Below are 23,854 nucleotides of genomic sequence, written 5' to 3' on the forward strand. Positions count from 1 at the left end.
GGACTGACACCGTTAGTGACATTTATACTCTTGTTAAAAGGCTTCAAATGTGATAAAAATGATGGTATCAAGCAGTGCCTTAACTTATTTTTGAGCTGCTCAAATTATTGCCAGTGAATATAGAGTTCATCAAAAGCCACTTTACCTCCAACCAAGTATTTAGGATGACTGCTTCATATACTTTTTTTTAAATGCAGAAGACAGTTGTTAAAAAAAAAAATAATAAAATCACACACTTAATAGTCCCTTCCGCTGCTAAACCTCAAGGCTTTGCTGTGGCATGGATGCTTTATGGCTTTAAGCATAAGAATTCCCACAGGACTGCAAATAAGCCTATAAGCAGTCAGCTGCCCAAGTGATCCACATGGCAGTATAACTGTAACGCAAAAAGCATGAATGCACATCTTGTAAGGGCTGTACAGTTTATCTTCTTGACTTCATCTGCCTTGCTACCAGCTGAAAATGTTTTGCTAGTTTTAAGACAGACTGCATATGCTTACACAAATGCAGATGTTTATGATAGTTATGGGATGGGAGACAAACCTCAATACACAAATCAAGTAATGTGACATGAAAAAAATAAAGACCCTGTTTAGAATTTGCCCACCATTAACTACTGAAGAATTTACAAACAATTCTTTCGTAGCTCGTATCTGAGCCAATTAGCAAGATTTAACTGAAAGCTTGTGGCATACAAAGCAGTTTAAACACTTTGTAAGATTAGGTCTAAAGAATTAAGTTTCCCAACTTTGTTAATATAAATACCAAATCACAGTAGAGCTTGCATTTAACAAGTCTTCCCATTCTTTCAATAGCACTGGCGTGAAAAAGGAATATTCCAGAATTAGAGTTTCATTGGTCAAAACATCAGCTGAGAACACTCGGATTTCTACACTGGCAAGCAAGTATTTTAAAATGCTGTACCATGAGAGGCCTAGGAAGCATCTTAGTCTATTTTACAGCTAAAGCATCCCATTACAGACCCTCCAAAGCCAATCCCTCCCACAAGATTTCTATGATGCGAGAGAGGGCAGAATATTCACCTGGTTTGTTCAGAGAAGCTGTAAAGGCCTGTTGTATCCCACTGATCTATCGTGTTTGGTGTACTCAGTCCCCAAATTTCAGAGCAAGTGCTGTGCATAAATTGAAAACAAAAACAAAAAATTGATATGAATATGGAACATGGTTATTCAAAACACCATGATGTCAAACATGGAAAAAATGTACAGAATACTTCCTTTCACATAGAAGATAGAGCATTGCTAGACTTGCATTTAAACTGACATCTCATGCTATATTTTCTATATGAAGGAGGCTATCAAAATGGAACACGTGATTCACGGTAAATGATAATGTTTTTAAAAGGTGAACAAGTTCTCTGGTTTTAAGTAGTCAATACAGTTGTAATGTTCCTTAAAACAGGCAAAACTTCCTCAGCCTAGCTCTTAACAAAATTCAATTTTAAAGGGTAGTTTCTGGGTTGGGTTTTTTGTTTTTGTTTGTTTTTAAACATAAGCTTGCCTAAGACTTCAAACAAAGGCCATGTGTATCTGAAACTTAACATCACAATCTAACTTTCAGGTACCATCAACTTAAGCATTAATCTCATTCTCCATGCACATATGAATTTGCTGCTTTTCCCAAAACAGGAAATTTCAGATTCTGAAGAGAAGCACATTGTAGCTGATACGGCTCACTGTTTTCTGTACTCTCCTTGATTAAACAACCGAATATTCTTTTCCACTGCATACAAAACACAGAATGTTTAACACAGCTTTACAGTATAGTATTTTAAGACTTAACTATAGAATAACAAAACTTTAATTGCTAAATCAAGCAGGAGGAAAGGAGAGACAACTAATTCTTTACCAAACTGGTTCAATGACAAGATCACAACAGTAAAGAAAAAGGAGCCTTCAGTCACAGGCACAAACTAAAAGCAGTGGCAGATTTAAGCAAAGCAAGAAAACAGCATGGGCTTGTAAACTGGCAGCAGACTTTCAGAAGCATAAATCAATCTCAGCTCTATCATAGACTTGCTCTGTGGCCACTGAAAACTGACAGTTTGTTTTATATAAGTAACACACCACTAGACTTTGCACCTCAGAAATGAAAAGAATTTGGTTCACAAGCAACTTACATCTCCACTTCCTAATTACAAAGCCTAAAGTTTGACTGCCTGCTACATTACCTTTAAAATTCATAGCCTCTGAAAAGTTACAGAAGAAAAAGAATCCAAGTTCACCAAACTCCTGGTTTTAAATATAGGTACTGCAATTTAAATTTAAACTATCAAGCTTAGCTGATACAGTCACAAGTTTGTATTAAGTGCTTAAGGAAAAGGAAGCGAGGTAGGTATTTTTATTTCTTCTCCCTACACAGGGAAAATTTATCAGTGTTATGAAACTAAAGAGCAGAGAGCACAGCACTGTACTTAAAACCACTCTCAGGGCTGACAGCTCCCTCAATTCCACGGTGACTTTAATAAAACATAAGTGTGGGCTACCGATGAAGGGAATGAATGGTTCTTGTCCCTTTCTTGCCTGTCCCACACGCCTCATTTCTAATGTCATCCCAGGGAGGCTGAAATGTCCATGCAATTGAGTGGCAACCCAAATCAATGAACTGGCTATCTGACCACAGAACATACGTGGCTGAAAATTTATGTTTTGAGAGTTACTTTTCAGCCAGATCTTCTGTTCACTGTGGAACTATACAAGCACTACAAAGGAAGAGCAAGAGGGTAACTTTGGGCAGCTGCCTACATTTATCACAAATAAAAATGTTAAATAAAATATGGCCTTCGGCATTTTACTGATTATGGATGCAAGTAGAATCTTGTACTAGATGACTTTTTGTCTAGTAGAGAGCAGCAGAGAGCCACACGCAAAGGCCCATTCTCTGACATACATCCAGCTCTTTAAAAGAGCCGATTGTCCTGAACAAGTTACATCCATCTCAGACACAGGCAGCGTCGCAGCTCTCCAGAAAGAGTGGGCCAAAGAGGGATGCTGACCATCACTGCATCAGTACAGCCTGCAACCTCTCTTTTTCATATTCCTAAGACACCTCCAGGACAGTGGGCTTCCAGAAGCTGTGTAAGGATTGAAATAGTTGCCCTGAAGACACACAGGCTGCTTGTGGGACACCAGGGAGCATCCCTGCACTGTACTGTGTCCTTAAATACACACCACTACTGCTGGTAAGACAGATCATCACGCACATTAAATTAGAAGAACAATCAGCAGACACAAAGCCTGCTGCATATTAATTGACACAGTCAGCTCTGACGGCTTACTACCTTTGAGCAATGGATCCTTTATACAAAGCAGTGCTCCAAAGCTGACGCTGTCATACAGATTACATGTTCCCAAAATTGTGGGGTGCATCACTCGTGTAAGCATTTGCTTCACAAGACTTTTAAAGACAGAACATACAAAAGTAAAATTTCACAGCCCTTTACAAAGCATGATGAATAGGAACAGTATTTTATATTGCTAACCTCTTCTCTCTATAAATATTCAAACTATCAAAGCTGACAGCATATTCCATAACCTACAGAAAGACAAGAGCACTCTGAAGTGACTGTGTGACGGAGCCATAGGTTGCAATGAAACTCAGGACACCATGGAGGAAGGGTAGGCCAGGAGGTACAGAAAAAGGCATCCGTTAGAGCAAAACTAAGAGCAACTAAGCTCTGATTAGAGCAAAACTGCTCCAATATTCAGCAGCTTACATGATATGCTGTCTTCCAGGATCTATGTCTGCTTAGAGCTGGGATTAATATCAATGTTTTACTGGCTCATGTACACTAGGACTATACTCCAACTCCAATAATCCAGAATCAAACACTGAAGAGCCTGCAGGAAATCATCCTGTATGATCAATAAAGTCAGCTCAACACAGCTTTCACTGTTCACTGGAAGAAATACCTGAGGAAATAAAGTGGTGTCACCACTCTCCTGCTCACATAAAAGATCCACTGCCTAAAAGATGCAAGACCTCCCTTCCCCCACCCCCCCAAGTCACCCAGACAGTAAACTAGGGCTCTTAATATTCACACACACGCACGCCGTACCAGAATGAATTTCCTCACAACCATAAAAAAAGCGTACTTCATACACAGCACTTCCAAGAAAGGTCACAGTATGTTCATTCATACGCAAGCAATAGCCTGATGGAGGGCAGACACGCCTACTCATCCCAGAAAGGTGGTAGCTAGAAAGAAGGTGACTGCATTCTGAAAGGCTTTAAACAACCATTAAAACCATCTAAAAGAGACAGGCGGTACACACTTTTTAGTAGCACAGAATTACTGCCCCAAAATAAACAGGAGGCACTCCCCTAAACCCACCTTTCTCACATGCTCGTGATGTGAGGAGTCCTTCTATGCCTTACTTCATAAAGAATTTAGAAGAATCAAGGACTAACATCTGTACTCATAAGTTAAGTCTTGTCTGGAAACATTCCCAGGCCCTGGAACATTATCATGTATGCTAGAAAGCGGCTAGGACATTCCCCAGCACTAGGCTGTGCCAATTACTGTTCTCCCACACAATTCCCAGGTTTGTGAGCCACATGCCATCGGGACCACTCTCAGTGGGCAGTTCAGATGCAGCCACCCTGCCCTGGTAGCTAAGAGTTTAAGAGTATGGACAAGGCAGTCCTGAGCCAGTTGGCCACAGTGCCTGGGAACATTCCGAGGCACGTTTAATTTATTAGGAGGGAGGCAGCCAAAACATATCACCATTACACCTTTAGTAAGCAGACTGCCCTCAAACTGAAGTCTAGAAGCACACTTTGGGCTTCATGTTTTACCAAACAGGGGTTTTTGGTTTTGAAATCACTGTACATTGCAGCACTGGTAAGCCATCATTGTTTCCAAAATATAATTTGGCTCCTGCATCCAAGCTGTACTTAAATCTTTCCCATGTAGACAGCACTTAAGTATACTCCAAAATACAAGCTTAAAGCTAATATACTTCCTCTCAACAGAGCAGACACTTTCATTCCAAGGAGCAGTTTCACTGCTGTTCTCAAAACAATTTGTCTGTTGACAGAAACGAGGTCAACGATACAAAAGCTAATATTTTTATCTTTTCAACACTAGCTTAGATTAGCAAATCACCATGTTCTGTGGCCTCTAGCACTCCCAGAGCAAGCTTGCTTGAATACTAGATTGCTGCTTTTGCAGACCCCACAAAATAAGTGAATTTATTATAAAGGACTTCAGGGATATAAAGCATCAAATTGGCTCAGTTTCCCAGGTGTTTTGAAGTTCTAACAAAAGAAAACTATTTCCCAGAGAAAGGAGAAATGCTCAAAGGATACTTGCAAGGAATAACAACTACTCTTTGAGATCCGAAAACTCAAAGTCTAGCAGACATCTGGTTAATAAGCTGCTACACACTAAGCCTGGGACAACTCAGTCCCACAATTCCTATCTTGGGACTGACCAGAGGATTGATGTGGTGAATAAAGGGTCAGACAAATTATTACTGGGTGGAATCAAAGCTACTTCCATCAGAGCCTTTCTCTAAGTGGAAAGGGTTGCAAGAGTTGGCGTTTCAACCTGACTTTTCATCTGCTTATAAGGAGCAGCATCTCAGATGATATTGTACAATTCTGGCAAGAAGAATCTTTAATGTGGCTATCAGCATCCAACAGCACACAGTATGCCTTCACTTCTTCCATTTCATCATTTCCTTTAACAGGAAAATCTGAGTTCCAAAAAAACCCTGCTCTGGGCAAGAAATCACCTAAACAGCAAAGAGCTGTAGCAATGCTTCACAATTTTGAGACAAAGTGCCAAAACTGCCTTTCTTTAGTAACACAGAAAATACTGACACACACAAGAAAAATGTGGACACAGGAAAAACCCAAGTATCAAAGATGACCAAAAGTATTTGTATTGCCTAGTCTACATATCACAGATGATGTTCCCCATCAGCACCAACAGTGCAAACTACCTTAGTGGAAGAATAGTATTTGTAAGTCTAACACAAAATTGGTCTATCAAGTCCCAGTTCAAATACAGATGAATTACTGATCTGCCCACGAAGAATGGACATGGACAAACATGGTTTGTGCCACACTCATAAGTAAGCAATGAGATTGCTTGCTTTAATGTATTATATCCCTACTGGAAGAACCAAAGTCCCTACCAAAACCTGTAATAACCAGATATGAACTACATGGGATGAAACAGTCTAAAGTAACAAGCTATAGTCACATTCAAGAGTCCACAAATACAGATGGACATCATCTCAACTAGAACACACTGCCCAAAAATAGATTCTTGTATTTGCAATATGATTAGGTGGTAAAGAACACTGACCCATCTAGGTGAAAAAAGGAACAGCATAAAGCTGAACAGCATAAGATGACCATTGCCAACCAGCATATTAATATTAGCCTGCGACAGTAGAACCTCATCTTAGTGAATATAGAAAGCCATTTGCATCCTGGCTTGCAGTGGCAGTAATTCCGAATTAGAAACTTAGGTAGCTAGAGATGCAGCTACACAGAACAATCCACAATCCCTTCACTGACATCCAGATGCCAACTAATAAAGCCACCTCAGGTTGGTACTCAACCTAGGCTGCTTAATTAAGTTCGGTTTCTCAGCCCAGTTAAAAGCGTGATGTACCAATTTGCAGATCCAAGCAAGTATGTGCAAGCAGTGTCCAAACAGTCATGACCACAGCATGAAACAAGCTGGTGCCTATGCAGGGCACTGCGCTGCACACACTCCAAGACATTCCAAGTGCATTTGCAAAATAGAAGATATAACCAGGGATAAAGGTGGTAGGTCTCGTCAATACTCAGTTTTATAGAGATGCTGTTTTATTTGAAGCTATAGTTGAAAGAACCCAAAGACAGCAGTTTTAAACAGTACCCTATGTGCACCAAAACTGTCACACACACATGCTTAGGCTGGTATCTGTAAATTACAGGTTGTTGCCACTATGAATTTATTACCAGTTTTTACTGAGACAGAATGAACAAAGCAACTATCCTACCATAACACTATTTACAGTATTGCCAATGCTGCATGCTCCAGGTACTTTTTGTACCAAATGAAGTGCTCGCAACAAGTACATCAGATGAAAGCAGGCAGAACCACTTCAAAGATATTTACATATGAAGTACCAGAAACTATACAGAAGTTGTTAAATATTGTCACAATTCATACATAACTGCAATTCCACTTTCTTCTTCAAAGTCTTGCAAAGTGGAACTGCTCTAAAGGAACTAAAAGGCACAAAGTTCAGCTGACAGCCTCCTCTTTACCTGAAGTGGTAGCACTAGAAAGACAACAAATAAAACCTGAAATGCAAATAGCATCATACTAGTCAAAGCCCATATTATACAGGAATCATTATGGAATGGTCTTGGACATTTAACTTGCTTATTTGCAAAGTATTACACTGAACCGCTAACATTTTTCCCGAATCTTTCGTATCCTTCAGAATCTACAGCCACTAACAAGTTTGCAAGTCCATGTTCAAGGCAACCTTCTCCGTTTGTCTTTCTCCTGCATCTTATAATCACAGGCCTTTCTTCCACTGAATCTAATTTGTCTGCCTCTATGTTTTCTGAGGCATTTTTAGTCCTGGAGCTGTCACTGAAATGAAAAATAATTTCAGTAAACTGTGATAGTACCCCATCTACCCATTTTGAAGTGGGAGAGGAAAATGAAAGTTAGTTTTCAAACTCTAGAATTCTCATGCAAAGTCTTCCCTACAGATGTGAGCCTGACATTTGTTTTTACTCATGTCTTCACTCAAAGACTAAAGAAAAATGCAAAAACAATAGAAAAGATGGTGAGGTTTTCACTTGAGCTAGAGAAGTAACTTGGCACAGACACACAAACATCTTTATACCAGCCTAACATTTCTAGGACTCACTACCTTCACTGATATTTTGTCGAGGGTGCAGAATTTACTTCAAGAGCTACACGAAGCTATCCAAAACGTAGTTAGAGAAGTAAGAAATGGCCACTAGATTTATGGAATCCCATTTTCTCATAACAACCAGGCAAATGCCATTGCTTTAACATTGCTCATGACTGCTTCTGTAAAATTTGTCTGAGAAAACAGGTTAAAGTCTGCAGATTGAAGATCTGTACCTTGCATACTAGGTTTTTTGGAGGGGTTTGGTTTTGGGTGGTTTTTTTTGTAAAATCTTGCTATGTAAGATCTTGGAGCCAAGACTCCACGTAGCAACATACTGAGCAGGAAACCAAGGCAGGAACACTGCTATATTCACTTAGGCTCTGGTACATCACTGGTATAGCTAGATTGAAGTTGCATTCCTGTGAAGACACTGTCCATTACACTCCACTGATAGTAACTTTGAGAAAAAGATCAATTAATTGATGGATGAAAGAACAGAATCTTTCCTCTCATACCAATTATCTTCTTCCTGATGCAACTGCGGATCAAGAACAGCTGGGAGGGAGATATACGAAACCTTTGGAACTAACTCAGAGAGGGTCTTAAAGACAACAGTAATAGGAAAGACTGATTTGAAAGGCTTAGGTGTAATATAGATGAAACAAAGTCAGCAATTAAAAAAGTTCACTGGCTTACATACAGTATTGTATTCAGCACAGGTGACAGTTCCTACCAAATCTGCCTGATCATGGATTCCTTAACCCTGGATTTCAAATGAAAATACGTGTAGATGTTTTTATATTCTGACTTGACAGTCCTTTCTATATACTTGCAATTAGCATTTCTCCTTATTACGGCCTAAAATGTCTATGTGCCAGCCAGTAGCAATGCTAATTATATTACCTGTCTCTGCAAACAGCACCTCAGCTAGCTGTATAGCCAGTTGTCTGAACAAAAGCTTACTGTAGAATGTAGCTTGGCTAGCCTCTAAGTGTCTCAACTACTGAATGCGTGTTGCTCATGGTTTCTTTTCTCCACACTGGGGCTAGCAGGGAAAAGGTTATTTGCACTATGCTCACTTAGAAAACATTAGAGATCTGCAATAACAATGCAAATGTTAAGTTTCATGAGATATCAACCCTACTTCTCTTCAAATCTTACATCATTTTGTATCCCTGCAGAACTGACCAATCTTTTTACTTGCATCTCCATCATCCCGTATTACGGTGACAAAATGTCATCTACTCACTAAAATGTACATAACCAGGCATACACATTCATCAAATGGCATGACTCAAAGCTACAGCAGTTCATTCCTGCTTGTGAATGATGTCAAGTAACACAGAGGTCCTGATCTCATTTTCTTGCAACAGAAAATGTAAAGATTCAGTAATTCAGTATGAAATAATGATTTTTCTTCCAAGCAGCTGCTAGAGGATGAGCTAGTATCTTAACCGATGCTGAATACAAAGCACAAGTGTGAATTCTTCTTAAAAATTATTTACACAGATCTGCAGTGGCATTCATCCTTAAGTGGAGCTGGACAAGATTCTTCCATGAAGACCATTCCGTGATAGACACTGGGGTAGAAAAGCAGACCCTTACAAAAGTTCTGTTAAAGGGTAGTATTAGCAACCAGAGTAAATTGATATTAAACAGATATTTACGTGTTATAAGTACAGGTGGGCAGTTAGTTTGCTAATGGATTCTCCCATTCTTCAAAGGAGAAGCAGAGACTGTTAAGTCTAGGAAAAGGATATTAAGAAATGTCTAAGAGAGCCCTGGACTCCAGAAAATAAAGCTCCTACAGAACTGAAAGCACAGGTTTCTCTCAGCACAATCTCAACAGAACAATAGTAAAACTGGCAGCTGAGGCACTCAGCTCCCACAATTGTAAGTGGTTCCCCAAGTGTCTCCAACCCCTTAGATTTACTTTTATTTAAGCAATTGGTATTATATACATAACAAAAAAAGCTTGGTCTTCCCTATCCTCCAGAATCCAAAAGCAGACCTTTTTTCTTCAAGCCTATGCAACACAAAGATTACTTGCTCAGAACAGTAACTGTACCTTCTCTCCCTACCTCCCTCCTCCCCACATACGCATTCAGGACATACTACATCCAAGGAAGAAATCTTTATGTATGTGCATATTTAGTGGAATATACACCAGCAACCATTACACAACTTCTCAGAATCAAAACCCTTTTACGAATAAAGTTTACATAGAATTTTACACAGTACATTCAGAATCACTACATCAAATACAAAATGCAGCATCTGAACTGAGGAAAATGACTTAAGTAACCTTCCTTATAAATGGATGTATGCTAAAAAATTAACACATCAAAATAGCCAGAAAAGCAGGAGGCACAGGATACAATTAACCTCTCTAACACTGTGGGAAAAGAAAAAAGTCATTGAACAGCTCCCATTTACTTCAGCTTAAACGTTAAGGATGTCCACAGGGGACGCAAAAGTGGAACGTGAGGTACAAAAGATACTCTGTTATAGCCTAACATCCGAGCCGCCCATTGCTCATTTCAGGGCCAGCAGCTAGTTTCTTCCAGTTTTGCAGAGTGCCAGGCCAACAAGTCATCTTGATGAACAGTATATGCTTCTGTTGCCTTTTCTAAAGGCACACTTCTTCCTGGTCACATGTGCAACAAACTGCCTACAAAGGCAAAAATACAGATTTAAGGCAGGCCTCTTCAAAGCACTTTATCCTCCCCGCTTCACCCAAATCCTGACATGCTGCCCCATGCTGTCAGACAAAATAGTACAGCCAACAACAGCGTTACCTTTATTTTTCTTTTGATGCTAGGAGATGCTGGAAGGATAGCACCTCAAAGTTCAAGAGCAATTTTTCCAGGATGCCATGGAAACCAAGCAGAAGTAAAATATTTATTGCTTTTCTTGTTGTCCATATGGTCTGTTCAGATGCAGATCCTATCAAGGAGTCTTTACTCTCTGTTCAAAGTCAGGTGGAGAGCAGCCTGCAAACTTGTAAGCTTCTAAATAGCAAGGTCAAGCAGCGCAGAGATGGCGTTCAGGACTGAGAAATAAAAGGCATGCAATACAGCTCAGCCTCACTCAAGAGTCAGCAGGGAGCTGGCCACAAGTCTTACGCTCAGAGACCGAACACAGGGAGCATGCAAAAGCAGCCTATGGAAATCGTGAGCTAACAGCTTTACTGGGAAACTTGCCCTACGGTTCCCTACTCTCAACATAACATCACAGCTTTCAGCAGCTGCAATTTGTATCTCACAAACTCTGAAGCAGTCTTAATGGAGATAGGATGAACCGCAACACAGATTTACTCCCCCCCAATCATATGTTCAAAAAAAGCCATCAAAACCAGTGACTTTTAGATACCCTGCATCTAGTGAGGATGACAAGCGTACAACAGCATTCACAATGCCAGCTCCCCAGAGACTAACCAGGCAGGGCGGGGCAGGGGGGGAAGACTGACAAAAAAACCCCAAACCAACAACAACAAAGAAAAAAAAAGATGATCATGTGGACCCACAAGCTCTGAGGATGTGGATGTTTGTACTTTAAGATGGCATTCTTGAAATAACTTGGAATTCCTACACTGCTTTCATTTGTTACACTATTCTATCCAATAAAGGTTTTCCGATTGCTGTGTTTTTTTGTAGTTTCTCACAGTATCTTTAGAAATATAAATACAGCACTGCAACTGGGATAGAAGTTTCCAAGTTTGAAACTCCCACAGCTGAAAGTACCATGTTCATTACACATCTGAGCAAATTAATATTGAAGAGAAGTTATCTGTATTTCATCTGAGAATACCACACCGGAAAATGTCTTCAGACTTTCTGACAAAAGCTTTCCAGAGGACACAAGACCACCACCTCCTGAAAGAAATAAAGGATCAAAACACAATTATCGGAGTAAAGGAAGCATAACCAGGAACACATGCTCCAAAAACGTCATTTAGGAAAAGAATCAGAGCTCTGTGTAGCTAGTGAGATGTTGCACCACATCATGTAGGAAGCAGATATGAAGCAAGTATGTTCAGCAACTCAGTCTAGCTGAGAAATCACCATCTGTCCTCCACTCTCATTATACCATGCCTATGAAAACACTTGATCAAGTAATTCCTTCCTAATATTTAAATTACCACTAAAATGCTCCAACTAAATAGACAGATGACCAGCACAGTCTTCCAGACTAGCAACAATATCAAGCTGTTAAATACCTTTCTTTTACTTACAAGTTACATAAGGAATTGAAGAACCCAACAGATTCATCTCAATTTCACTTCACACCACACATGGTTACTTTGTCTTTTTTCTGTTTTGTATTAGTAAGCAATATCATGCAGTGGGTTAAGATGACACCAAATGCAATTTCACAGATTAACACTCTGCATCATCCTTAACAGACCTAAACAGAATCAGAAGTATTAAACGACAAAGTACCTTTATAGGAAGACATATCCATCACAATACTGGCTGATCTATCCACAACAAATTGGTTTGTTAACAGCTGATAGCAATCATACTTTCAAAAGACATAAACAGAGCTCAGCATACACATTTCAGGACTAGCACCAGACAGACATTAAAAAATGACCTTTATCTCAAGTTCTCTAACCACTATTAGTCATAGTAGATACGGTAAAAGCTTTTCCCACAAGCTAAGAGGTACAGCTATCAAGGGCTAAGTCAAATAATTTTTCTCAAGTAGTCCGTCATCCTCCAAGTGGGTGAGCGGCTGATGCTACTGCATGAGTGGGCTGTTTTGCAACTGATGGACAGCTGAAAAAAGATGTGACATTTTGATTAACCTTCTCAAACTAGTGGGTATTTGGGGTAGTGAGGGGGAGGGATTAGCTTTGCAAGACATTTATCTTGTCCACGTTCCTTGAAAAATATGCGAACTTGGCAAAAAGATTACTCTTAGAACAACAGTTACAGGATCTTTTAATATCTCATTTCAAACTGAAGCTGTCTCTGGACAGCTTTCCCCTATGAATTACACACCCATCTCGAGAAACCCAGGAAGACTAATGAACACAGGATATATAAAGTAAAGTCCTCAATGCAGGGAAGCCACTAAAGCCAGAATGACCCCTGTTGCAGCCCAAGCCATGTATATATATCTAGCAGAAAATTGGTGAAACAGAGAATACACTGAACCTGATCCACATCCCAAACAAGAGACTATCTCTAAAGACGAGGAATATGAAAATTCAAAGAAACATCAAGTATTATATAACTAAGGCATGCAGTGATTCTGTCCTGGGTGGGGGGCAGTGAGCGAGCGGCTGCGGGGTGCTTAGTTACTGGCTGGGGCTAAACCATGACAGTTTCCTATAACATGTTTCAAACAAAGTTAAGGTTTGAGCCATAGAGGAAGCTTCCCCAAGCAACGTACTGGCGAAGAGAACTGAATGGTACTTGTGCTGTGACTGTTGTATCATTTTGCTAAATAAGTAAATACAAAAATTAAGTCCATATTTTGAGAAGTGTTAAAGAAAATTCACAATTAGCAAGGAAGCCATATAAAGGCTTGAAGAGTTTCATTGTTCAGATACAAGAAAGCAGCATTTTATTTTTAAAATTAACTTGGTGTGTTTGCCGAGAGATTATATTGCCTTATGTGCTTAGCAAAGGCAAAATCAAGAAAGCAACTTAATAGCCAAGGTGCCTAACTACAGGCCTCTGCTTTCCTCAGGCCCAGAACAGAATACAGGACCCCGTATTAGATACTATTGACAGAACATTCTGAGTATGCAGGGGACACCCTTAGAACAAGAATAAAAATCTGAGCATCGCTGCCTAGAGCTAGACAGAAATGACGTGTTAAGATCACAGACAAGTCCTGAAGTCTTCGGCATCTTGCTCACGATCCACACCCAGAACACGCATGTGAAGACGATGCCCACAAGCGCTCTTGCCTCACATGTAATTGCTTAACAGTTAAAGCACTTTCCCAGGACATTCAACAGTTTCCTTTCCTCACTCCACCTAACACGAGTCAACCCTGATCTACCACCATCTGCCCTCTGCTGACGTGGCAGTTGCCCTGCTCGCTCCCTGTCCTATTGCAGCCATAAAGATGAGAGTTTCAAAGGCTTGAGGAACATTAGCATTCAAGTAAACGGTTACGTGGCTTCTCACCGCAAGGAGAGCTGCTTAAATCCTTCTTGGAATGTCTGTGGTTATAGGCCAAAACACTGAAGGGTTCCCACATGATTAACGAACACGCTGACACTGGGCTCCAGTAAAAATGTCTTCCTATCGTTCAACACACTATTACAGCATTTTTAAAATGGCTACCACCAATGCAGCTTGCAACAGGCACAATCACTTTAGTAGGCCTTCTGTCCTCCTACTATATGCATCTAATTGAGGCATACAGGGGACAGCAAAACATTGATTTTTGGTTACTAACTGTGCTTAGACAAGGCATCAGTCTGCAAGACAGGTACATGGGAAATATGCAGAAATATGCAGAATATACAAAGGAACTAAAAAGGTATGTTCATACTAGCTTTGTGGAATTCATTGCAATGGAGACAACTGAATTCTTTCCGTGATATAGACATTAAGTTTATATTCAAATTCCCCCCGCTATAACAGAAGGGGAGATTTATTACAGAAAGACAGTAAAGAACTATCAATAAGCTTTGGTAATTGGAGGCTGCGCTGCTGTAGGCTTACACAAACACAGCAAGGTTCAGAAGGCAGTCTTGGAAAATGTATTTGGAGTCCATGAAACTAACATTTGAGTTATCTACTACAGAGAAAAGACTTTTTCAACCAAACACCCCAGTCTCAAACACCGTTTCAAACAACTTCCCCTGCCACAAAGCTGCAAGATTCCACATCAGTTGATATGAGCCTTTCTTTGTGTTCAAAATTTCAAAACTACAGCACGAGTTAAAATTATTTCAAATATCAACAGAGGAACTTGACTTGAAGTCTCCCACAAAACTAAGAGGAAGTGAAGACCAGTTCTGGGATGTAACTCACCAATTAACAGTAACTTTGAAATTCTACAATTAAGCAAAACTCAGTTTGCTTCTTTTGCATCAGGCTTTTCTCTATCCAGTACCTAAGAAAAGATAACCAAAACACCCAAGGAAATGGTCAGTTTACCTGAGCTGACCTTTACAGGCAAATGCTCCAAATGAAAGCTTTCCATTCTTAACCTATTGAAACTTGCTTGTATGTTTCAGAAAAAAAAAAAGCCACAATTTGGGGGATCTTTTCTGAACAAATGCTGAAGTCAGATTACTGTGCAGCAGTTGTCCAAGGGGATTTCCCCAATCTCATTGTTCTTCTGCCAATTTTGAAGCATATGCAGCGAGATGTGAACTTATTCCAGCTCTCGATTGTTCTCTTGTATCCTGCCGGTCTGCTTTAAACAATGCAGCATGACAGAAGCCAGCGAAAGCTGTTCATGATGAGACTACGGCATTGTATACAGTAAATTTTAGAAGCTTTCCACCAATCAGCACTGCAACCAAGCCAGAGTAAGCGAACAGAAACAAGTAGTAAACAAGACATAGGAAATTACTTTTATTAAATTAGCAGGTGTAGATTACAAGCAGGATTAAATCAGTAGGGAGCCCGTTAACTGGCTATTTGTGTTCAAAGCTGCAGCAGTAAAAGAACTGTTGTTTACCCTATAAATTCTTCCTAGACAAACAGGCTGAGCTACGCAATTGGGAAGTTTTTCCTGTAAAATTGCTCTGGTTGTCATAAAACATTCACACTAGTAAAAAGAGCACTCAGGTGTTTTGTTACAGTACCAAGAAAACTAAATTGGCTGACTTCTACAAAAGAATATAATGAGGAGAGGAATCTCTGCCACACTGAATAGCTGGCCTGATATAAAGACACTAATCACCAAGGTAAGCCAGAGAATAATTTAGCATTGACTTGAGCTGACTAAAGCCCAGATTCCTTTATTGGAGGAAAAATAAGTACTATTTATGAGATAATTTAGGGCTCAATATTGACAAAGCACAGTCAACATATTTTTCTTGAGCGACCAACATGTCTTCTTAATGGTAGCATGTAGTGTCAGATACAGATATTATTCTTCCTAGTTAGAGCTTTGTACTGGTATCCACTGAGCAGGTAAGTCACTAAAGTAACCACAAGTAGCTATTTTTCATTTGCTTAAAATTCAACAGCTCCAGTATTAGTTGTTAACCTAACAAACAACTAATGGCAGATAAAAATCAAGCAAGTTTTAACACTTATTTTTGATTCTGACTCTTCCTGCTTCTTACCATTAAGGCAATCCTAATGAGAAGCAACAGTAACTTGAAGATAAAGAACTTCCAAAAATTCCAACAACTCATCACCCCCAAATTTGCTTTCCACATCACTGACACTCCAGTGGGAACAATGCCTTAAACTTACACTCCCTAACTAAATAATACAGCTTATATCAGTGAGGTGAAGAAGTGGCATTATCACATGCCTTACAAAAATTCATCTCCATTTATAGACTGAAAAATGACAGCAAATTAAAAACTTATAAGGTTACCTGGGAAAAAGCAGCAGAGCCAATGCCAGAATCCACATCCCCCAAGCCTTTATCCAGTGCTCCAGTTTGCATGCAATACAGTCCCCAAAATTCAACAATTTTTCCTCCTGACTCGAGAGGCAAGCTCCTTTGAGTTATGCAGCATTTTGCTATTGGCTAAGTATCTTGCATATTTATATTTTTACATGTTGACCTACCTCAAATGACATACCAATACTTTCTGCCTGGCATACCAACTCTGTAACAAATTATGTGGGTAAGTCACGTGGCTTCCTGAATTGCACGAGCTTAAAACGGGCAGCCCTAAGTATCTTTGTTTAATACTCTAAGACTTCCTTTTTCAGGATGACATCAATATTGTAAGATGCTGTAACCTGAACTATGTCTACACTAAAGCTTAACCTTAGTTACAGCAATTGAGTCCTCAACATCAGCCACAGCAACGCAATAAACCAAGTTAACGGTTACGTTTTAGTAATTTTAAAAAAAACCCTCAATTACACTTGAACACAATCGCTACTCTTAATTTCAATCAACACTGTGTTAGAAGGCTAGAAAACTTAAGATTTCAAATTCACCTTCTAAAGAATAACCTACCTACACTACAGCAAGGCCCCAACTGCTGTAATAACGCTGTGTCTGGGCTACGCCTTACTGATGCAAATGTTTTCTTCTGTATACAGGTATCAGGAATAAGGTCTTGCTGCCAAGTGGCCATTCAAGTACAAAGTGTTGGTAGAGGAAAAAAATATGCTATCAGAAAAAAAGCTCAATATCTTATGCTCATATTAATCCTGCATCCTACCCTACCGATCAAATACACCGATGCTATGAATCGAATAGGAAAAAGCAAACAAAATTTAACTTTGGGCTATAATGTGGAAGTTACATAGAAAGGGTTAAGGAAAGAGGGGATGACAATATTTAACTTCTTGGCTTACTCCGCTTTGACCATTCAGTGCACTCTGCCACACCCCCATCCATGATGGCTCCTCTCAATAAACAAGACCTCAAGACAGTGTTGACCAGTTCACAAAGCATTCTGAGTAAGAAATGCTCCAAGCACTGTCTTCAGAGCCAAGCTTCAAAAAGGCATTTAAAGTCAGCTTCTGAAGACAAGCACAACAGAAGTTGTACAGTTATCCAGCTCCTTCCCTGAGTAAGCATTTAAAATATATATATATATAATTCAGGAATACTAATGCCAGACAAGCTGATATTTCCATATGGTTAGTTTGTCTGAACAGACTTATTTTTCTTTCACCAGCTTAAAAGAAATTGAGAAATTTGTGAGTGACCACCAGTTATCTTATTTTTAAGTTTAGTTTTGTAGTTAAAGGAAATGTGTAAGAGTAGTTTTCAAACAGATGCAGGTAATACCACCAACATTGCCTTACTGATTGCCAACCTGAAGTTTAGAAGATAAGCTTCACAGAGACTTGAAGTCGAACTTCACATGAATTTTTATTTCCCATCATATGTCCATGCAGCATCTAAAGGTGTTCTGCAACCTAGAGTGTGAACATGTCATTTTATACATATGTAATTAGGGCCAGCATCCTTTTATCTACAATCACACCACCCTGAACATTTAGAAACCAAGAACTGGACCCATTTATCTTTGGGGAGGAGATGGTCTTGGAAAACCAGGTGCCAGCTTCTGCCACCCCAGCTCTGAGAAGGGCTCCAAGGAAATTAGTGCAATCTCTCAGACCACTTTTGTTCTCTCTCTACACACTAATCCAGACTGCACAATACAGCACCACAGAACATGGACCAGTTGAAAGCTGCCATCATAAAACTACTGAAAAAACCTCTCAACACAGATTAGAAAACTGCAAAACATCAGAAAAACACCTCTAAACTCAACTGCTTTGCACTCACCACTTTCGCAACAGATTGTTTTTCCTGCAGGATGATCTTTCCACATTTTATGTTCAGGCTATGCAGGTGGACTCTATTCACCTGGCAAGCAGCTGCCTGGCTGTTTTCTAGGTTTGAAATTCAGGCCGCAGAACACTGTTTAGAGGAAGTCAAGAAGCTACACAGCAAGCTGCTGGAGGAGTACGTATGCATGGGGCCAACTCCAACGTGAAGAGATGTCACACACAACAGGAAGCCACTGCAAAGCACACCATCATTCTGCCCTTACTGCCCTGCGGAGGCCAGAGCCTTGTGCAACACACTTAGAAAGCACCAAGAACTTCCTTTAGTCTTTTACCGAGAATATAGAGGCAACATTCAAGTCCCTCCATAATTATGCGACTGAGAAGAACAAGGGCAATTTCATCCTCCTGCTACACCTTTCCAGTGAACACATCCAAAGTCTTCACAGCACCAGCTATTACAAGGAGGATCAGGGGATTTTGAAGCTAATCACAGCCAACACTCCCCAAAATCTCAGCCATCTCTTGCCACACGTCCAGAAAAGATCTCTTTGGCTTTCTTCTAAAGCATTATTTTTATTGAAATTCCAACCAGAAAAAAGCAGAGGGGGACTCTGCTTCATCCTCAGTAATCCTGTCATGAGAAAAAGGAGTCAGCTTATCAACAAACAATTTACAAGCATGCTCTTCCTGTAATCTCAGCAATAAAAGTGGTACTTTAGTGTATTCTGATGTACTGTCTTAAATATCTATACCTATTTTAGAAAGCTTATGATGTTCAGCTATAGTCTTCAAACACTTACAGAACCAATTTACATTTAAGTGAATGCATCCAGACTGAAACACGGTATATGGTCTGAGGACGTTCTTTATACATAGCAGTTCTCAACTTGTGAGCTATGATTAAGAATCAATGTCCATCCCCATCTTGAATAATGAATTATCCCAGCTCTGCTACAAACGGACAGTGCCAAGTTCTGTTTCTGGGAAAACAGACTTCACCTCTGTCTGGATAGCAATATTATTTTAGGATCTAGTGTGCCAATCCAACTGCCTGCTGTTGTCCTCTTAGCTGTCTTGCTCATAGCTTAGCAGCAGATGTTGGGAACTCTCCTAAAACAGTTTCCAGAGGAACCTTCCCCACCCCCCAGTGTAATTGTTGCAATCACGCATCTCCTATGGCTTTAACCTGAGGAGGAACAAAGGAATTTCTGTATCGCTGTCCTCTAAAGTAACCTACTTTGGGGAAAGATCTTAAAGCTTGAAAACAATCTATTCTAGAAGCCACATTAGCTTGACAACTCTGCTCTACTAGTGATCAAAAGCATCCTCAAAACTAGGTTACTGCATGCAGCTATGTGATCACTTTCCTGAGAAATATTCCCAAGGAATTAAAAAAACATGCTAACTGGTAGCACAGGTTATATTCAAGAAAAACACAGTTTATATTTTTTTCTTGAATATAACCTGTGCTACCAGTTTGCATGTAAAGGTGTCCTTTACACCTAAATTAGAAATTACTTTTTACTCAGTTATGTGAAGAAAAAGGCATCAAAATGTCATAATTTTGAAAAACTTGTTTGCTTTCAAACACCAGTTCCAAGCCAGTTGTCCCATCTTTAAACAGGTCTCTTCCCTGCCCAGTTTACTTCTGCTGGTAACTCCTCTGTAGACACTTTGATCAGCACTAATAAGTTCCATGTATGGAGGCTCATATTAACTAATAAGAAGAGCCAGCCTTGAAAAAGAAATTTTAACATGTGCCGTAAGCTATGCCCAGGCTGCTTGTCTTATCCATAGTGCTAACTCACTGCAGGGAATGAAGAAAGGGCTGCAGGACAAGCAAGCGAAGGAATAACACTAGCATAATAGAGAAATTCATAGTTGCTTTAGAGAATTTCGACTATGTCAAATGGTCCTGCCTTCACATGTTTGATGAACTTTCACCAGATTCTGCAGTTTTAAATATCTGAATCCTTGTAGGATACATCAGAAATACAACAAAATTAAGGTGTACTGGATTTATTTCCTGGACACTGTAAGCAAATATAAGTAGTCAAGTGTCAATAGCATTAGTCACTTTAACATCAAGAGCAGCCTTTCAGGCTCAGAAGTCACACAGAAAAGAAACTCGTGGATACGTAGATTTTTGCTTCACAAAAAAACCCACAACACATTACAGCCTTCAGAAGCAGTCAATATATACTACTACATTTTTACTTTCTTAAGGAAAAAAATATTAAGAAGGTATTCTGAACACAATGCTTAAATACCACCACCATGCTATTTCCTCAGGAGAATCAGGGTGTGATTGGTTCCATGATAGCAGTTTAAAAAGTTAACCAACCTTCACCATTGGCTCAAGTGAAAGATATGCAACAGGTATGGCTTTAAAATATTACTATTTCATCCTAACAAGCTCAAAGAAACACCAGTGTTAGTGAAGTTGGTCAGTAAGTGGCTCCTAATTTCAATGCCACCTGACCACTTCACTTGCAGCTGTTTTACATTCCCAACACTCCCTCACAATCTTCCATACTCCCAAACCCATAGAATCCACTGCAGCCTTTCTTTGCCTCTGGATGGTACAAAAATTCAGAATTCATCTCATATGTGAAGCAAAAGCTAGGTGCTTCAGAAGTCTTATTGTTGACTGTAAATTCCACAAATCAGCTACTTTCTTCAAAAAACAATGTCAGGATTTGAGCCCCTCTCGCTATCTCTCTCACTTAAGTCAGAATTGGGAGGCTGCAGAAAACAAAGCAAAAATAAGCTTCTGAAAACCAGGAAACATAGCACAGGGATGCTATCTTCATGTGAAGCAAGAAGGACAGAGGGCACATGTAAGACTACGTTTTCTACATAATTACTGAACCATTAAGCAAGAAAAAACATTTTTCAGATAATACCTTCTAAAACTCCAATGGCACAGCAGGCTGGAAAGCAAGGGTTGACAGGGGCATGAGCCTTCTCTCTGCACTGGAAGCAACTGCTGCATTTCTCCTAAGACTCTAAAGCACTTGCATGGTACTAGCACCCCAGCAAAGAATCTCTGAATCAGGACTTCAGGAAGTTGGTCTTAAAACCTTACTTCAGCCAGTAATCTGCCAGATCACTTTTCATCAACATTCAACACGGCTTTGGTTGTGCGCTATTGTTTCCTCTAACATAAAGCAGTGATAAAATGTACTTCCTCTGCAGAAACTCAGGACCTCCCATTAAAGCTATGATACAAGTGTTAAGTACTGTTTCACACATAGTATCAAAAGCAAGTTTACATAATAACAATAATATAACCACTACTATTAATGTCAACAAAAAAAATTCTCATTCAAGAAGAAAATAAGTTATCAATCAGGAAGTTGTCTGATGCTGTATCAAACCCTTCTACAGTACTGAGATGAACATACAAAAATCTCAAAAGAGAAAATAGAGGTATACTGTTAGAGATGCATCTCTTAGCTGTCCCCTTCCTCCCAACTACAAACAGCCTTTGTCAGGGCACACGTGAAAGCTATATTCACTATGCAAAGCTAAAATGAATGAAAGCTAGAGCTGCTGAGACTGATGGGAGGCACCTATCTCTTCTTTCTCCTCTCACATATACTGGGGAAAAAAAAGTGCACCCAAACGCTGAGTGATCTCATATGCCTCAGTTCAGCATTGCATGGTGCAGACCATGTCAGCAGTAGAACAGGGAAACTGCCAGCAAGAAGATGAGATACAGCAGTGCTCTGTGGGTTCAACAACAGGTAAGCAAAAGCACAGTGCAAGATGGAATCTTCTGGGGAAGAACGAATGGGTTACGACATGCAACAAATGAGGACTACAGTGATACCTGGGGACTACTCCATGTAGGCAGGTGATCTCCATTACTACTAATCCTTCAAGCAAGATAAGACCCTATTACAGTTGTCGCATTACCCAAATGTTGGCATGGAAGCAGAATTCAACATGTGATATGGATGTACCCAGTTACAGCTCAGGATGGACACAGTCAGTTCTGCATTAGTTTTCAGATATGTGTACTCTAGAGGAGCATAAGACATCACAAAGGAGTCCTAAACTCAACACTTCCCTTCCCACAGCTTTTTTTAAATTTTAAAAATACAGGCAACGCAGGTCAACATTATCCCAAACCTGCCCCAGCTAAACTGTTACCAGTTATATCAGGCATTTTACAATAGCAACTGCATTTTGGCAAGTCTTATTTAAAAGAAGCAAGAAGAAAGCATGAAGCGTATCTATACTCTTTTTAAGACAGAAAAAACACACAGCTGATCACACCAAAATACTGGGACACTGAAACTAGTGACTTGTGTTTCCCTACCTTGGATTCCAACACTCTGAACTCTTAGTACTGAAACGGCTTTTTAAATAATGAAGATAGACTATGAATATGCCAGTTGACTATTCACTACGTGGCATGGTTTGGTTTGTTAAAGGCTTGGATTTTAGCTATCACTAGTTACAAAGTATTTATTTCAACAGAACAATCCATGCTAACAAGGAAGAAACTGTTCCATTGGAAGATGACATATAAATGGATGCTCACGCTCTGTTTCTTCACTGACTGCTTCTTGTGCTCCATTTGAGTCAAAACTGCAAGGGAGAGCATAAAGACAGATCCTAAATTCTACCAAATTCACTACATATTTTAGAAAAGTGAACTCACATGCCAACATTTAGTTTCAGGATACACAGGGATTATACGATTAGAATCCCACTGGCTTGCTCGGAGGATTCAGCAAGATAACGACAAATTACTTAAAGGGCTAGTGTCAAAAGGACCTCTGTACTTATTTAGCCTCTGCTCTAGATTACTGACCCACTTATGAAGAGCTAAGCACCCCTGCTGCGCGATGCCAACACCCACTCCATCTGTTTGCTTCTGCTTTCTCAGAACCTCTATTAGTCTGGGTAAGAACTTGCATTAATTACCACATGAGCAGCTTTTGCATAGTACACACAGTATCAGCCTCACTTAGTATGTGGTCACCTTGACAAACAGCGCTGAAACAGAACAATCCTAATCACACCAGGATTATCAATGACATACCGTAAGCATATGCAGATTTCTGAAGAGGCAATTTAATTCAACTGTTGTCCAAGCTGCTCTCAGTTTTGAGAAAAGCTTGTAGGTGTTTAGTTGCTTCAGGTTTCAAGAATGAAAAACTATACTGGAGTTAAGTACTGTATCAAGCTCTCTGGAAATCTCCAAGGGGACCAGAAACTTGTGAAACCACAACTAAAACCTCTGTTGAGGGAATAATGCAACAGTGGCAAGCAGAAGCATCCTACAACACTTGTCAATAACTACGCTGAGTTGAAGAGTGTTAGTGAGTAAATCTAAAGCTAGTTAAACCCCCCTCCCACACACAAAACCAAACACGAAAACCCTCCCTAAGCAGAACAACATTTGGAAAGTTAGCCCAGCTGTCACATCAGAACTGCATCTCAGCACCTCAAACTTCCTGCTGACTAGGAAGAAAAAAAACTTTCAAATTCAGCATTTTATTATTTATCCCTGCTGATCTGCAG

General features: G+C 39.8%; 1 protein-coding gene across 7 annotated transcripts in view; it reads right to left on the reverse strand.

Moving 5' to 3' along the window:
* Window positions 1-23,854, reverse strand: part of SMAD2 (SMAD family member 2) — a 52,633-nt gene that overhangs the window by 14,569 nt on the left and 14,210 nt on the right. For 4 of the 7 annotated variants that reach the window (XM_049796088.1, XM_049796087.1, XM_049796090.1 and 1 more), the window contains one exon: window positions 1,044-1,133. The exons of 1 other annotated variant lie outside the window; for it this stretch is intronic. In XM_049796088.1, coding sequence (XP_049652045.1) covers window positions 1,044-1,133 — 90 coding nt within the window. Of the gene's footprint in view, window positions 1-1,043; window positions 1,134-16,427; window positions 16,686-23,854 lie in introns of those variants that run through there. 2 more of the 7 variants (XM_049796092.1, XM_049796093.1) reach the window with 2 other exon arrangements.

This window comes from Accipiter gentilis, chromosome Z, assembly GCF_929443795.1.
Source record: "Accipiter gentilis chromosome Z, bAccGen1.1, whole genome shotgun sequence".
Classification (NCBI taxonomy): Eukaryota; Metazoa; Chordata; class Aves; order Accipitriformes; family Accipitridae; genus Astur; species Astur gentilis.